The following is a 16,978-nucleotide window of genomic DNA, read 5'->3' on the forward strand; positions in this document are numbered from 1 at the left end:
TGGGATTCAAACAAGATAGTTGCTCTAAAAGCAGCTTAAAGAATGGAAGGCCTGTGACAAATGGGCCATCATTCTTCTCTCCACCCACAAAAAGGTCACCTACTCCTATAAAGAGACTTTATAGTTGTAGGTCATGTATATATCACACGCCAGTTGGGTTTTTTTTGTTTTATATATATATATATATATATATATATATTTTTTTTTTGGGTCTTCATTGCTGAGCACGGGCTTTCTCTAGTTGTGGCAAGCGGGGACTGCTCTTCATTGGGGTGCACGGGCTTCTCATTTCGGTGGCTTCTCTCGTTGCAGAGCACGGGCTGTAGGCACATGGGCTTCAGTAGTCGTGGCTCGCAGGCTCTAGAGCACAGGCTCAGTAGTTGTGGCGCACGGGGTTAGTTGCTCCACAGCATGTGGGATCTTCCCAGACCAGGGCTCGAACCCGTGTCGCCTGCACTGGCAGGCAGATTCTTAGCCACTGCGCCACCAGGGAAGTCTCCACACACCAGTTTTTAAAGGCCACCATCTAATTCTGTAAAAGGGGAATTTAAGCAGCATCCCCAAAGTATTTAAAACTCTGTTTTCTAATTTCAGCTCAGACTGGTTAGAATTTAAAAAGGGTTTACTTTAAATATTTTTCCAACAGGGGGCAAGAGCTGCTACAGCTGATATGGAAAAATACAACAGAAAATTAAATCATACCATTAAAAACAGCAATATAAGTACTCCTGCTAAGGATCTCTGGGACACCTGAGACAGCTGACATCACATCCAGGATCTCACTTATCCCTGAGTCCTTTTGGGAGGGGAGGGAGGAGATGTGTGACTTCCCAGAGGTAGGCAAGTGTGGCAGAGCCCATGTCAAACTACAGAATCCACTATGGTCCCACCCTTACAGGAAAGGATGGGTCAGGAAGGGTTCCTTTGGACACAGAAGTTGTGGGCTAACATGAATAGATAGGAAACCTCAGACCAGAGAGGGACTTCTCTATGCCCAAGTCACACAGCATCAGCCCCCAGCTCCTCATCTGTCTTTGGAATGAGGTAGCCAGCCTGATGCTCACCAGTGCTTAAGCTTTGTATTGGGTTGGCCAAAAAATTCATTCGGGTTCTTTTATAGTATCTTACTGAAAAACCCAAACAAACTTTTTGGCCAACCCAGTATTATTCAGTCCATACTGTTTGTGCACTGCTGCGGACCAGGCACTGCTTGGGGTGCTGGAGACACAGCTGAGAGAGAGAAAAAAAAGACAAGGTCCTTATCTTCTTGGAGCTTACCGTGTAGTAAAGGGAGCTGGTCAACAAGCAAAGTGAAAGCAAATAAGATGAATTCAGAGAGTGATAAAGTATTTTTCTAGAGAATGTGGTAAGGAGTGATTGTGGAGGTGATTTAGACAATGGCAGGGGTGGTCAGGGAACGCCTCTGAGGAGGGACGCTGGGGTGCTACCTGAAGGAAGAGAGGGAGCCAGCCTTTTGAAAAGCAGGGAACAGCATTCCAAGGAGATGGAACAGCATGCATGAGGCCCTGAAGCAGGATTGAACTCAGTGGGCTCGAGGAACAGGCAGAAAGGCCAGTGTGGCCAGAGCACAGTGGCCGGCAGAGTTGTAGGAGAGAAGGTAGAGAAATGAACCTGGGCCGGGTCACACAGGGCCTGGTAGCTGTGGCGAGGAGTTTGGGATTTTGCCCAAGGCAGAGGAACGATTTGTGTTTTCAAAAGCTTAGTCTGGCTGCTGGGTAGAGAAGGGACCGGGACAAGCGTGGAAGCAAGAGCAGGGAGGGGGTTGTACAGCCAGGGTAAGAGATGATGGGCGCAGGGAATTGGTGGGGAGAGAGGGAAGTAGGTAGATTCAGGGTGGATCTTGGGGGTGTAACCAACAAGACAAGCTGATGGAGGGTTTATGGAGCGAGGGAAATGGAGACACCAAGGATGCCTCCAAGGGCAAGATGGAAGCATCTCACTTTTCTCTAAGGCAGTGGTTCACAGCTGGAGGGTGATTTTGCCCTTCAGGAGACATTCGGCAATGGAGACATTTTTGTTGTCATGATGGCAGAGGGGGTGGGAGGTCATGCTACTGCTGGCATCTAGTGAGTAGAGGTCTGGGATGCTGTTAAACTTCCTACAGGACAGCCCCCAAATCCAAAGAATTATCTCTGTAATGCTGAGCTTGAGAAACTCTGAGGACCTAAAGCTTCCCGATCCTTGTCAGCAAGGACTCACCTATGTGTGCTTAGGATAAAAACAATATAATAATAACAATAAGCATGGGTATCGTGCTGGCAGTGCACAAGCTTGATATGATTCAGTCCTCATGACACCCTAGAGGAAGGTGTATAAGTAGTTCTGTTTTTCAGATAAGGAAACTGAGGTTCAGAGAGGTTAAGTCACTTATCCAAGGACACACAGCCAGTAAGCAGAACTAGGACTCAAACCTCAGTCCACTTGACCTCAAGCTCCTATTTCTCCCTCTTGAGTTCCTGTCTCCTTCCTTAATGCCTGGCTGACCCATCAGCCCCCCATCCTTTTCATTCGCCTCCAGCCTGTCCAGGTTTCTTGCCCACTGATCTTGCTTGGTTCCAACTTGCTCACATAGGGCCCCGCCCCTTTCCTACTCAGGCTGACCCAGATGGAACTGTCCCCAAGGAGCCCCCTCCTGCTGGCTGACATCTTCAGCCTGTGCCCACGGGTTCAGAAGGTGGATCTCAGGTGAGCATTGCCCTGGGACAACCAGAACCTAGGAGGGTGGTGCCTGGAGCCTGTTGGATGTGAGGGGCTAGGATGGAGATAGTGGGACCCAAATCAGAGACTCAGCTGCTGGAGGAGGGGGGCCTGCCCCCTGGGGGCATGCTGAGGCTGTGGTCAAGGGTGGCTGACCCAGGTGCTGTCTGCTCCAGGTCCCTGCATCACGCGACCCTGCACTTCAGGTCTAGCGAGGAGCAGGAAGGCGGGTGCTGTGGGTAAGTCCCCCGGAACTGTGCCCAAGCAGCCCGTGGGGATTGAGGACGAGCAGACTTGCCTCCTGGATGTCCAGAGCAGAGGACAGACTGAGAGGGCTGGGCTCCGTCACGGGCAAACAAGGAGTCCACAGCAGACAGGATTAGAGCTCAGGGGCCTGGTCTGAGGAAAAGGACTCCACAACCTGCCCCCCAAGCTTTAAATACCAACCCCACAAGGGCCTGGCACCTTAGGCAAGTTCCTTAACCTGTCCAATCCTCAGCTTCCGCAGTTGGAGAAGGGAGATGCTATATTGCAGGCCGTTAGCAAAGAGGAATTGAGGCAATGTGTAAAGCACGAGAGGCACTCACAGTTATGAGTGTCCCCCTGCGCCGCACCGCTGGCTCTTGGACCAGTGCTCTGTGGTTGCCTTGGTGAGAGGGGAGCCAGCATTGCACAGGATAATGGGGCCAGGGAATAACCTCTAAGTACAGAGATGACGTTTCTCGTAGCTATTTGATGCCACTGGCTCACCGAGTGACCTTGGACCAGACCCTTCTCTCTGCGTCTCAGCCTCCTCAGCTGCGAAATAACAATAAATAAGGAGCTGATGTTTGCTGAGCATCTGTAGGGCACCATTCTAAGAGCCTCATGCAGATTACGTCCTATAAGCCTCACAGCTGCGGTCATGCAGCAGGAAGGGGTACAGCTGGGACTTGAATCCAGGGAGTCTTATAGCGCTCCTGGCCCAGGGGCAGGCAGACTTCTTCTGTAAAGGGCTAGATTGTAAATATTTGGGGTTTTCCAGGCCACAGGGTCTCTATCTCAGCTATTCAACCCTGCCGTTTTTAGCTTGAAAGCAACACAGACGATATGTAAACGAAGGCGTGTGTCTGTGTCCCGGTAAAACTGGAGTTATGGACACTGAGACATGAATTTCATGTAATGTTTCTGTGTCAGGAAATGTTACTCTCCTTTTGATTTTTTTCTCAACTGTTTGAAAATGGTCTTATAAAGCAGGCGGTCTTGGGCTGTAGACTTTCCAATTCCTGTCTTAACCCAACACTATCGTGACTTCTAGAATACCTTCATAGTTTCCAAGTCTGTGATTTCCAAAATGCAGGACCTCCTTTTAGGAGGTTGGGCGGATAGTAGGGTATTTCAGCTTCATTGAATTCCTCCCTTTTCAACTCTCTGATTAAGGCCAAGAGGAAGCCCCAGCTAGGTGTTAGCGTGTCTACAACACCTCTTAACATTTGCTAAGCTCCCTTTTAAATAAAGAGAGAGCTCTCAGCAGGTGCCAGTGTCTGGCTTGAATTTAATGATGATATTTTGCTCCCATTTCCTGTATCCTTATGCTTATGGTCTGTTTGGGGCAGGCAATTTCAGTTTTCCATTGGAGTGAGTGATACAGGGTTTCCTTTTCCAATAAATGCATTAAATAAAAAGAATGAGCTGATTTAAAAATATGAAGTAGGGCTTCCCTGGTGGCGCAGTGGTTTTAGAGTCCACTTGCCCATGCAGGGGACACGGGTTCGTGCCCCGGTCCGGGAGGATCCCACGTGCCGCGGAGCGGCTGGGCCCGTGAGCCACGGCCGCTGAGCCTGCGCGTCCGGAGCCTGCGCTCCGCAACGGGAGAGGCCACGGCAGTGAGAGGCCCGCGTACCGCAAAACTTAAATAAATAAATAAAAATAAAATATGAAGTAAACGGTAGGGTAATAGGGAATTTAGGACTATGGAAAAAATCATGAAGGAGAGTAACAATGATAAAAATTTTAGATACTGATTTTAGGTGCTTTCTCATTTTAAGATGTTTTTTTTTTAAGTTGCTGGCTGGCCGTAAGCTGCTCATTTACCTTATTGTGTAGTCTCGGTATAGGCATCTCAAAGACACTTACTATTACTTTTGATTCCAGCATCAATAACCCTCTGCAGGAGCAGACATCACCCTTAGTCTCCCCCACTCCACCCTCATGTCTGTCCATTAAAGTGACCGCCAAGAGCTATAGTTCACCTTGAATCAGAATCAGTCTGGAGAGCCTTGTTACTAGAGCTTTTAATTCAGTGCATTTGGGTTGCGTTCCTAGAACATGCCCCTCACCAAGTTCCCAAGGGATGCTGGTGGGGCTGGTCGAGGACCACACTTTGAGAACCACCTCCCCAGAGGGAGAATATTGGTGGGATCTGCTGTGGAGGGAGGTGGGAGTGGTGGATGCTGGATGTTTCCAGAGAATCCAAGCTTGGGTGAGGCCCCGCTGAAACTCAGAGGCCACACCCAGGACTAGCCAGGACAGAGGGTCTGAGTGGCCCCATTCCCGGTTTGCACCCCTTCCTGCAGCAGATTCACAGGCTGCGGTCTCAGCCAGGAGCACGTGGAGCCGCTCTGCTGGTTGCTGAGCAAGTGTGAAGACCTCAGCCAGCTGGAGTAAGTCGGGCAGGAGGAGGGAGAGGAGCCCAGGAGCGTGTGCCTGGGTGGCACCGACGGGGTGTGTGTGCATGCGTGTGTGTGTGCAATCAGCACCTCTCAGGACCAGCTAACAGGGCATGGGATGCCTGGGACTCAGTCACATCCACATCGTTTCTCTGTCCGCATTTTATCCCTACCATTCCCCACTGCCACCATGGTGGAGCTAATTCAGGGTATGCCCTTGATCTAATCTGGGGAGCCCTTCACAAAGGGCCACAGGAGCCCCTTGGCCTCATGTTGATCAGGGCACTGGAGCTCTGCTGGCTGGTGGGGCCTGAAAGAAGGGATCTGTTGGTTTGCCTGGCAGGTGGTTAAGAACAACAAATGCCTCAGCCTGCGGAGGGCCCTGGAGGATGGGGATTTGTGGACTGTCAAATTGATGAGAAGTGGTGTCTGAGGGTGCCCAGATAGTGCAGCCCGCATGGGTAGGTGAAAAAAAGCTAATACCTATTGAGTAGTTTCTCCACTGTCCTAAGTGCTTTACATATTCTTTTTATCCTTCCAACAACCCTAAGTACTATTATCCCCATTTTATAGATGAGAGAACTGAGGTACAGAGAGTTTAAGAACCTGCCCTAAGTCGCACAATTAGTACGATGCAGTCTTTGCTCAAAACTGTTAGGAGTCCAGCTTAGGACAAGCAGGATGTAAAGAGAGCTGTCTACCCGAAAAAACACAATTTAAGTTCCTGTTGTGATGTGGCCAAGGAGAGAAATGCGGCTGATGAAAATCATGTATTTTAAAGAAAGATGAATAAGCAAGATGTCTTTAAGTTTTCCTGTTTTTTCATTATAGAGGGAACTTTTGCTTATTTTAAAGATTACTTTATTAAGTGGCTTCCTGAGACAAACTAGGTTTTCATTTTTAAAATTTCTCAGGAAAAGACAAAATAAACAAGGCTTAAAAGTGTCATAATCAGGGGCTTCCCTGGTGGCGGAGTGGTTGAGAGTTCGCCTGCCAATGCAGGGGACACGGGTTCGTGACCCGGTCCGGGAGGATCCCACATGCCGCGGAGCACCTGGGCCCGTGAGCCATGGCCACTGAGCCTGCGCGTCCGGAGCCTGCGCATCCGGAGCGTGTGCTCCGCAACGGGAGAGGCCACAGCAGTGAGAGGCCCGCGTACCACCAAAAAAAAAAAAAAAGTGTCATAATCAGGGGCAAAATGAGTTCAAAGATGCAGGACAAAAATCAGATATTCCCAGGCATGCTGATTATATTGTTTCTGAAACTGTAGCTAAAACCATAGAATGCTACAATGAAGGGAAATAAGAAAGTCTTCCAGTGCAATTTCAGCTATTGCATTCTCAAATTAAAAGAAGAAATCTGATGGATAAATACATCCTCCAAATATCTTTCTTTTTCCTGAATTTACTCTTGTTCAAAAATTATGGCTCCCAACGGATGCAGGCCAAGTGCATAGTGAAAGCTAACTGGTTTTTCTCTAACCCCTGAAAGCCTGCTGGAGGCACATGAGTCTTGGGAGTGGTCACCAGATACTGAACGGGAAGATGAGGGTTGGTTAACTGTGGTGCTGGTGAGGGGGATGGTGGTGATAATTCTAGTGGTGATGGAGGTGCTGATGCCGAGTAGCAGTGATGGGATGGTGCTGGTGGTGATGACGGTGCTGTTGGAACGGAATTAGTGCAGAGTGGAGGAGGGGATAATGGCAGTGCTGGGCGGGTAGAGTAGCAGTGATGGTAACTGAAGAGAAGGCACGTCTGAGCACCAACAACCTCCTCGTACCTCTTGCAGCCTCTCAGCAAACCTGCTGGGTGATGCCGGGCTCAGGTGCCTCCTGGAATGTCTCCCTCAGGTGCCCATCTCCGGTTCACTTGAGTAAGTGTCGAGCAGCCTCAAGGACAGCAAGGAGGAAGACTCCCCAGGGCCAAGAACATTAGTGGGCTTCTTTTGAGGCATCCCTAGAGAACTGCAGAGGACAAGGGCTGGGGAGGGGAAAGGGCTGATTCTTACCTTGACCCCTGCCTACCTTGGGCCCTTTCTTCCTTCCCTCATTGCCCACTATGGGCAGAGCTCCCATCAGACACCCAGGAGAGGCTATGACTAAAGCTTGGTGACCCAAGTTGCTCCGGGTAGGGAGCAACAGTTCATCCCTAACCAGCTGCTGGGTCTCAGTTGTCCTGGCTCTTGGTCCATCCCATCCCTGAAGCTCCTCTGACCAAATCTATGGGACACGGATTTGGGGATGTCGCCACAGCACGGAGGGTCCCTAGGAAGTCATCCTCACTCACTCAGTGACCTGGGAGACTGGCGGCCAGAGCCAGGATACAACCCGTTGCTAGGCAGCTGGGCTTTGTGCTCTGGGCATCCCTGACCCCTGTGGGGCTGGAGTTGCCAGCCTGGCCTCATCATCACCCGGTCGTCTCAGACCACAGGGGCAGCTCTCAAAGACTCATAGTCTGGTGCCTGACCTGCCCCGTGTGGGGATAGCGCCCCTCTGGCCTCTCTCTGGACCTCAGTGTCTCCACCTGGAGAACGGACACTCGGACATTGAGGACGCTCCTCTGGGAGATGACAGCTGGAAGGGAAGAGACGAGGGGGGCTGGGCAGGGCTCCACTGAGGTGCTTCCCCCCACCCCCCCATCCTGAACCTCTTTTCTCCTCTAGTCTAAGTCACAACGGTATCTCTCAGGAAAGTGTCCTGTGCCTGGTGGAGACTCTCCCCTCCTGCCCACGTGTCCGGGAGGCCTCAGTGAAGTAAGGCGACGTTGGTGCCAGTTGCTGATGGTGGGGAAGCAAGACTCACACACTCAGTGCCCCTCCATCTGTGTGACTTGGGCAACCTCCGCCCCTCTCTGAGTCTCAGGGTTCACTGGACGTGGGATCATAGTTTCCATCCTCTGAGGCCCGTGTGCCACAGGGCCTAGGGAGGCCACGGGTTGGGGCACACCAGGTTTGGGGTCCTTGAAGAAGGAGGTGGGTCTCTCCTCGGGTGGGCACGGGTCTCTCCCGTGGCTTCCACCCGCCCTTGCCCCTGAAGACCCAGCCCCCTTCCCTCCCGCACCCCCTGGCGCCTGGGTCCCAAGGATGCCGGCGAAGCTGGGCCCTCGGCTTCCATACACCCCTCTCTCTGCAGCCTGGGCTCCAAGCAGAGCTTCTGGATTCACTTCTCCCGACAGGAGGAGGCTAGGAAGACACTGAGGTAATTTCTGGTCTGGGGGGCAGGAAGGGGGGATGGGGGACGGGGGGTCGACCCTGTGGCGGCCTCCATGCCTCCTTCCTCTCTGGGGCCTCTCCTCCTTCACACTCCCTGCTTCAAGCTACTGCCGGGCTTGCCTCTCCCCCACATCTGCCCCCAGCCCCCCCTTGCCTCCAGCCCCTGGGCTGGGCCTTTGAGTGGTATTTGTGCCCCTTAGCCACGTCCTAACTATAAGTCTGGAGGCTTCTGAGTTAAGAGATCAGACTCTGGAGCCACTTGGGATAAATCTTAGTTCTACCACTTACCAGCTGTGTGACCTTGGACAAGTGACTTAACCTATCTGCGTTTCAATTCCTCATCTGTAAAATGGGAATAATAGTGAGACCTACCCTTCAGGGTTATTGTGAGGATTAAATGAGTTAATATATATAAAGTGCTTGGAAAGGCCCTGGCTTATTTGAGTGTTGTATCAGTTGTTTATTATTACTGTTATTATTATTCCCCCGGTAGCCTTGAGCTCTGTCTGTCTCTCAGCCTTGGGTTAGTTCCTCTGCATGTCTTGCTTCACCTTTGGTCCTGGTCTCTGAATCGGTCCACTGCCTCTGGCTAGGCCTCCTGCAATCATCGCACAGCACCCGGAGGCATCTTCCCACCACACACATCTGACTGTGGTACTCCATTGCTCTAAGCCCTTCGGGGGCTCCCAGTTGCCCTCAGGATAAAGTCCAAATTGCTTGGCCTGGTCTTCTCCCTCAGAGTCTGATCTGGCTGTCACCTCCCGCTGTGTTCCTCCCCGCACCCCGCTCCACACACACACCACCCTCACACCAAGTATATACACACCACATACCACCCCCCCCCACACACACAGCACATGTGCGCACAAATTCAGCCACAAGGGATCTTTGTTCACCAAACACGCACTGCCCGATGAAGCTTCCCTGCTTCTGCGTACTCAGCCTGACGTTCTCTTCGCTACCTTTTCTGAGATCAAATTCTCCTAATCCTTTAAGACCCAGCTCAAATGTCAGCCCCTCCTGGACACCTCTGGTGGCCCCTGTCCTATGAGAGGGAGCGGCCCCGTGGTGCTGTGCTGGGCCCTCTTCTCAGCCCGTCTGTCTGTGAGACAGTGTCCTGAGGCCTGTCTGCCGGCCACACGGGGCCGGGCAGTGGGAGGGCAGGGCCACAGCAAGAGTCCCAGTCCCTCCTGCCCCCAAGGGAGCCTGGACTAGTGTGGTACTGGAGACTAGGGAAGCGGTCACAGGTTTGGGGTGTGGAGTCAGGCTGACTTGGATTGAAACCCGAATCTGTCCCTGCTTCTTACCAGCTGTGTGTCCTCGGGTTGGCCACTTTCTCCATCTGTAGGTGATGCTTTTGGGGATCAGTGAGATCCTACACATAAGGCAGGCACTCCTGCGTGCTCACATGGCGCACCCAGAGGCTGGCACAGTGCCTGCCTTATAGTCAGGGCTCAGTAAATGACTGACTCCTGGCACCCTCTTGGGAGGTGGTCTCTCCAAAGAGAAGAGAAGCTCCCAGAGCAAGGGTTGCGTCTTTGGCCTTTTCTCAGGCCTTTGGTCCAGGCCTTCGCACTCAGTGAAGGCTCCCCCATTGGTGCTGGCAGCAGGACGGCAGTCCCAACAGGCCTCGCCCAAACCTCTGTCCCTTGCCTTCTGCCCTCAGGCTCAGCGAGTGCAGCTTCGGGCCAGAGCAGGTGCCCAGACTGACCACTGGCCTGAGCCAGGCCCTGTGGCTGACGGAGCTCACGTGAGTGACCAGGCCCCGCCCGTGGGGGCAGCTGAGGGGTGGAGAGTCCCTGCCAGAACCTCTCTGGTAACTGACCTCTGTCTGCAGGTTGACCCAGTGCCTCCTGGGCCTGGAGCAGCTAACTATCCTCCTGGGTCTGCTAAAGTGGCCGGCAGGGCTTCTCACTCTCAGGTATCGCCTGCCCGTGACCCTGGGAGGGGGCCGTGGTGGGAATGGGGGGCAGAGGTGGGCTTTGAAGTATGGGTCCCCCGGAGGTCATGGTCTTAGCCGTTTCCTGCATCCAGAGCCCTGCCACCTGCATGTAGGACCACCCTGCCCATTAGTCCCAGAAACCCGCTCAGGCGCAGAGAAGCCGCCCTCCCCAAGGTGGGGCCTATATTTGGGGACTTCAGAAAAAGAGGAAACTGAAAAGGACACTGAGCTGAGGTCAGAAATAATATGTAACAAATATCAAGTTTGTATGTTCACTGCGATCATTTTAAAACTTTCAGAAAGGGCTTCCCTGGTGGCACTAGTGGTTGAGAGTCCACCTGCCAATGCAGGGGACTCGGGTTCGTGCCCCGCTCCGGGAAGATCCCACGTGCCGCGGAGTGGCTGGGCCCGTGAGCCATGGTCGCTGGGCCTGCGCGTCTGGAGTCTGTGCTCCACAACGGGAGAGGCCACAACAGTGAGAGGCCCGCATACCGCAAAAAAAAAAAAAAAAAAAACAAAAAAAACTTTCAGAAAAACAGAAGATTCCAAAAAGTAGAAAAACAATTTTGAAAACTCATATTTTCATCACCTAGTTTTGACAGTTGTTTGTGTTTTTCCATATTTGCCTCAAATTTTTTACTTTTTAGCTGAAGTGTCTTAAAATAAGTTATAGATCTCATAAAATATCACTCCAAAATATTTCACCACAAATCTTTAAAAAATAAGGACATTTTCTACATAATCACAGTTGAATTAGGACACCTACAAAAATCAGTAGCAACTCCTTAGTGTCAGGTATTACCCAGTCCAATCTAAAATTTCCCACTCTCCCCAGATGGGATGGCTGGCTCTTTGGATCCAGGATCCCGTCAAGGTCCACATTTGCATGGAGTGGTGATGGCTCTTCGGACTCCTAGTGGGCGAACCGTTGACAAAACCGGTCCCCTGTGCTATAGACCGTCCCACTTTCTGGCTCTGTCTGGTGCTTCCTTGTGATGTCATTGAGTTTGCTCCTCTAACCCCTGACTTGCCTGGAACTGGAAAGGCTCCATGGGATTTGTGTCTAAAAATACCTACTTCATGGCCAATGCTGTGCACTTTTCAACTCAGCCCACGATGAGGCATATAGAGTCTGGTTGTTCCCCAACATGACATTTTTAAAAATTGTGGTAGAATACACATAACATAAGATTTACCATCTTAACCATTTTTAAGTGCACAGTTCAGTAGTGTTAAGTACATTCACATTGCTGTGTAACCGAAACTTTTCATGCAAAACTGAAACTCCGTACCCATTAACCGCCCCCTCATTTTCCCCTCCCCCTAGTCCCTGGCTTTCTACTCACCTTTCTACTCTGTTTCTGTGGATCTCACTCCTCTAGGTGCATCATACAAGTGGAATCATACAGTATTTGTCTTTTTGTGATGGGCTTATTTCACTCAGCATAATATTCTCAGGGTTCATCCTTGTTGTACCATGTTATAGAATTTCCCTTCCCACTTAAGGCTGAATGATATTCCACTATGTGTACACACCACATTTTCTTTAGCCATTCATCCATCAGTGGACATTTGGTTTGCTTCCACCTTTTGGCTATTGTGAATAATGCTGCTACGAACATAGGTGTACAAATATCTCTATATCTCAGCTTTCAATTCTTTGGTGTAGAATCGCTAGATCACCCCAAATAGCATTTTAAAATAAAACTTGTCTTACTCTAAAAATAATGTGTACTCCTCGTAGAAATTTGTGGAAAACCCAGAAGAACGTAAGAAGAAAATAGTACTTTGAAAAAAAAATTCAACATAACTTTAGAAGCAGCAATGTTTTAAAGAGCTGTCTTTTTTCCTGCTTCTAAATTAATTCATACAGGGACTTCCCTGGCAGTCCAGTGGTTAAGACTTCGCCTTCCCAATGCATGGGGTGTGGGTTCGATCCCTGGTCGGGGAGCTAAGATCCCACGTGCCTTGTGGCCAAAAAACCAGAACATAAACAGAAGCAATATTGTAACAAATTCAATAAAGACTTTAAAATAATGGTTCACATCCAAAAAGAATCTTTAAATTAATGCATACACATTGTAGAAAGTTCTGAAAATACTGAAAACTAAAGAAGAAATAAAATAAAAACACTTCAAGAGAATTCTACAACTGAAACAATCACCATTAACATTTAATATATTTTTCTCACAGCTCTGTCTCCCTGTTCCTCACCATATGTGTTTTTCCCTTTCCATATATATTTTTCCTTTTTTAAATACAAGATTGGGATCATGTTTCATATACAGTTTTATTTCCCTATCTTTGCAACATGACGTTATGTAGACCTTTTCTTAAACCTAAAAATATTGTTTAAAAAAATAATATTTTCCCTTTGGATGGTTGCATAACTGTTAGAACAAGGATGATGTTAATTTTCTGTTTTATGCTTATGCCCAATTTTAAATTTTATTGTTTTAAAAATCAGCAAAACCCAAAAAGCCTCTAGGCAGCCCCCTTGGCACTTTCCTCTCCGCCCCCACTAACCCTAGGCGACCTTTATCTGTGTCCACCTCTGTGACAGGGTGGAGGAGCCGTGGGTGGGCAAAGCCGGGGTGCTCATGCTGCTAGAAGTCTGTGCCCAAGCCTCAGGCAACGTCACTGAAATAAGGTAAGTCCAGGGAGGAAGCCGCTCAAGTTCATCTTTTCATGACCATTGGGACCATCCGTCACCTAGACTTTGGTCTCTTGTCCTGTGGGGTAATAGCTGCATCCCTAGTGAGTACTCTGCGTCCCCAAGATGGCAGGAGCTCCTGGGGCATATGTGAGGGGCTACACATACTTGCTGGGACTTGTGCAGTAGGCAAGCCGCAGGACCAGAGAGAGGAAGGCAGCCCCAGGTTCAAGACGAAGGCCTGTTAGATCCCAGACAGACACTGCTGGAAGTCCATGCTGCTTGTCTGGAAGGGGCCCCTGGTGACAGTAACACACACCATGGCTCTGTAACCAGAGGTGCCAGGATCCCATGGACTAGCTAAGAGCAAAGGCGCTGGTGTCTCACTGACCTATGTCCAGATCCCCACTGGGTCTGGGAGCTCAGTCGGCTGAGCAGCCCCAGTCCCAGCACAGCCGATACGGGAAAGCTGCTGTGGGCCTCACGCTGGCTACCCCTTCCCTCCTCAGCATCTCCGAGACCCAGCAGCAGCTCTGTATCCAGCTGGAATTTCCCCATCAGGAGAACCCAGAAGCCATGGCCTTCAGGTGAGACCCAGTACCTGGGGCCCCAAGAGAGAGGCTGGTGATGGAGGGAGGGGGAGAGGGGGGTACTGCTGCTTCTGACCAATAATTCTCATGCCCCTGCTCAGAGTACTTTGATGCCCAAAGTCTCTACATGGCCTGTGAGATCTGGCCCAACCTACCTCTTGATGCTATCTATCCCTACCCCAAACCCCAGTCTAGGCTCCAGCTAAGCTTCCAGTACCTTAAACACCACCTTGCTCTCTTTGACCTCAGGGCCTTTGCACAGGCTGTTTCCTGCCCAGAATATTCTCTCCTCCCTTTCCTTCTTCATCTTTCTTCACCTGGCTAACTCGACCTCATCCTTCAGGTCTCAGTTTAAATGCCACCATCTCAGGGAGGCCCCTCCAACCCACCCAGACTTAGTCAAGTCCTCCCATCATCCATTCTTACAGACGCCTGGGTTCACAGCTCCTCTAATCCATATAGCACGTTTTGGGAAATTAAAATGTCACCTCTTTGGGGGAATGCAGCCCTGCAAGTATACATTGTGAGGACTAGACCATACCTGGATCTCAGCCCCAACTCATTTCCTTGGCTGGGTCTCCTTGTGCAGTGAACAACCTGCACAGCCATACCAGGTGCCCCATCCTGACCTCTCCTTCATCGTACTTCCCATGATTGATTAGTAAATTGGGGGACTTTATTTGATTAGCATTTATTTACCACCGTAAGAAACGCTCCTTGCAGGTGGGGACTGAGCACCCGGTACTGAGCCAGGTGTTTAGAAGCTGCTGCCTCCCTCTCCACCTCCAGGCTGACTCACTGTGACCTTGGGACCCACCACAGCCTTCTTGCCAGGCAGCTGATGGAGACCTGCGCCCGGCTGCGGCAGCTCAGGTCAGCACCCCGAAACGCTGTCTGGGGCCCTGAGTTCTCTGATTGACCCCAGTGCCCGCTCCAGGCCATAGGTGAGAGGCTGGCCAGTGCAGGATGGAGATGAGCAGAGCGTGGGGCTGTGCTAGCATTCTTGCTTCCCTCTGCAGGAGAGAATCACATCTGGCCAGTGGGGGAGAGCCCCAGGGTGGCAGAGGGGAGGCCTGCCCCACTGGGAGCTCTTGGGTGGGCCTTTCCCCTCTCTTGGCCTCCCCATCTTTGTGTGATGTTTGATCCCTGAGGTGTGTCCAGCCTGAAATCCTCTGGAATATGCTTGGGCCTTTTCAGCTTGTCCCAGGTGAACCTCTGCGAAGCCAGTGCTCTGCTGCTACAAAGCCTCCTGCTGTCCCTCTCTGAGCTGAAGAACTTCCGGTATGCAGACAAGACTTTCACTCAGGGCCTCCCCCGCCCTCCCCGCCCCCTGCAGCTCAGCCCTGCCCCCACACTTCCTGTTCTCCCCAACCCTGCGCTCAGAGGAGCTCTGTGTCCCCATCCCATGGGCTGGGACCACACATGACCCTGGAGATGATGCCAGGGTTCATGGTCATCTACATGGCCATGTGGCGTGAAGGTGATTCCCTTTTGAATGCTCTTTCTTTTTCTTTTCTTTATTATTTGGAAATAATTGCAAACTAATAGAAAAGTTGCGAGAAGACTGAGAAGAACCTCCATATGCCATTTTCCCAGATTAACCCTTTGTCATTATTTTTTCACATTTGCTCTTTTCTTCCCTTCCTCCTTCCTCACCCCTCCCCTCTCTTCTCCACCCCCCCCCCTTTCTTGTTCGGAACCATTTGAAAGTAAGTTGTATAATTATGCCCATTCGGCCCTTAATATTTCAGTGAATTTCCTAAGAACAAGAACATTCTCTCCCCTAATCCAGTAAAGGTATGAAATTCAGGCAATTTAACATTGGTATCCTACTATTATCTAAGCTACAGTTTATATTCCAATTTTGCCAATCGTCCCAATAATGTTTATTGCATTTTTTTTTTCAGTCCTGGATTCCATCCAGGATCACACACTGTGTTCAGTTGTCATCTCTCTTTAGTCTCCTTCAATTTGGAATGTGTCCTCAGCCCCTCTTTGTGTTTCATACTGTCATGACATTTACACGGCAGTTATTTTGTAGAATGCCCTGCTGCTTGGGTTTCTCTGCTGTTTCCGCATGCTTAGATTTGTGTTCTGCATTTGGGGCAGGAATATCACAGAGGTGCTGCTGTGTTCTTCTCAGTGTGTCACATCGGGAGGCACATGATGCCTACTTGTCCCCTTACTGGGGATGTTAACTGTGATCTCCTGGTTAAGGTGGTGTCTGCCAGGTTTCTTCACTTGCAAAGCTACTGTTTTTCCCTTTGTAATTAACCAGTTATCTGGTAGGAAGATACCTTAAGATGATATAAATATCCTGCTCTTCCTCAAACTTTCACCCACGAATTTTAGCATCCATTGATAATTCTTGCCTGAATCAAATATCAAGGATGATGGTTGCAAAGTGGAGCTTTTGTAACTCTCAGTTCTCTTTTAATTCAACCGATCGCATCAGGGGGAAGGTCTCCTTTTGGTACTAATATATCTTTAACACCCTCTCCAATACTTGCTACATTTTCTGTTTAAATAAAGATGCAGAGCTCATGGTAAAGGACAGTAACTAGCTAGACTTTACAGTGATACCTGATTATGGCAGACATTGTGAAGTTGCTACCTGAATGATTGTGGTTCAGACAAGTATTCAACTAGTCCATGTTCCTGCCTCCAAGCTATGTCTTGACTTAAAGATTCCCTGATGGGAGAGATTTATGAAGGGAAGGAAGGTCCCCTCCCACTGCCCCCCAGGAACCATTCCCCACCCCACCTCCTTGCCCTCTGCCACCAGCATCCAGAGCTCCCAAGACCCAGAGCTCCTACCTGACCTGCCTCCCTTTGACCCCCACCAGGCTGACCTCCAGCTGTGTGAGCTCCAGTGCGCTAGCCCACCTGACATCTGGTCTAAGCCACTGTCACCACCTGGAGGAGCTGGAGTGAGTTGTGGGGTGGAAGGGTCCGGGAGGGGATGGCCCAGCAAAGGCAAAGGGTGGGGAGGACAGTTGTGCCTTTGGTTAAAGTGGGTGGTGGGACTTCAGCCTATCGCTTTTCTCCCTGATGAAGCCCGGCAACTCTGGGTGTGGCTTGGGGAAGGCTGAGCACTGGGTTCTTGGTCCCAACTTTATCAGTCACTCAGAGTGACCTTGGGCGAATAACTGTGCCTCTCTAGACTTGGACAGCCTCATCTGTAAAATGGGGCTCATCATCCTTCTCTGCCTAGAGC

General features: G+C 50.4%; 1 protein-coding gene across 1 annotated transcript in view; it reads left to right on the forward strand.

Moving 5' to 3' along the window:
* The window catches only part of NLRC5 (NLR family CARD domain containing 5), a 100,822-nt gene that overhangs the window by 64,610 nt on the left and 19,234 nt on the right, over positions 1 to 16,978 (forward strand). Inside the window, exons 29-41 of the mRNA XM_007466822.1 lie at positions 2,617 to 2,706; positions 2,895 to 2,957; positions 5,274 to 5,360; positions 7,155 to 7,238; positions 8,028 to 8,117; positions 8,497 to 8,562; positions 10,243 to 10,326; positions 10,414 to 10,497; positions 13,082 to 13,168; positions 13,681 to 13,758; positions 14,551 to 14,634; positions 14,959 to 15,042; positions 16,608 to 16,691. Of these exons, the coding sequence (XP_007466884.1) occupies positions 2,617 to 2,706; positions 2,895 to 2,957; positions 5,274 to 5,360; positions 7,155 to 7,238; positions 8,028 to 8,117; positions 8,497 to 8,562; positions 10,243 to 10,326; positions 10,414 to 10,497; positions 13,082 to 13,168; positions 13,681 to 13,758; positions 14,551 to 14,634; positions 14,959 to 15,042; positions 16,608 to 16,691 (1,065 nt within the window). The remainder of the gene's footprint in view (positions 1 to 2,616; positions 2,707 to 2,894; positions 2,958 to 5,273; positions 5,361 to 7,154; positions 7,239 to 8,027; positions 8,118 to 8,496; positions 8,563 to 10,242; positions 10,327 to 10,413; positions 10,498 to 13,081; positions 13,169 to 13,680; positions 13,759 to 14,550; positions 14,635 to 14,958; positions 15,043 to 16,607; positions 16,692 to 16,978) is intronic.

The sequence above is a fragment of the Lipotes vexillifer genome, unplaced genomic scaffold (assembly GCF_000442215.2).
Source record: "Lipotes vexillifer unplaced genomic scaffold, Lipotes_vexillifer_v1.1 scaffold130, whole genome shotgun sequence".
Taxonomy (NCBI): domain Eukaryota; kingdom Metazoa; phylum Chordata; class Mammalia; order Artiodactyla; family Lipotidae; genus Lipotes; species Lipotes vexillifer.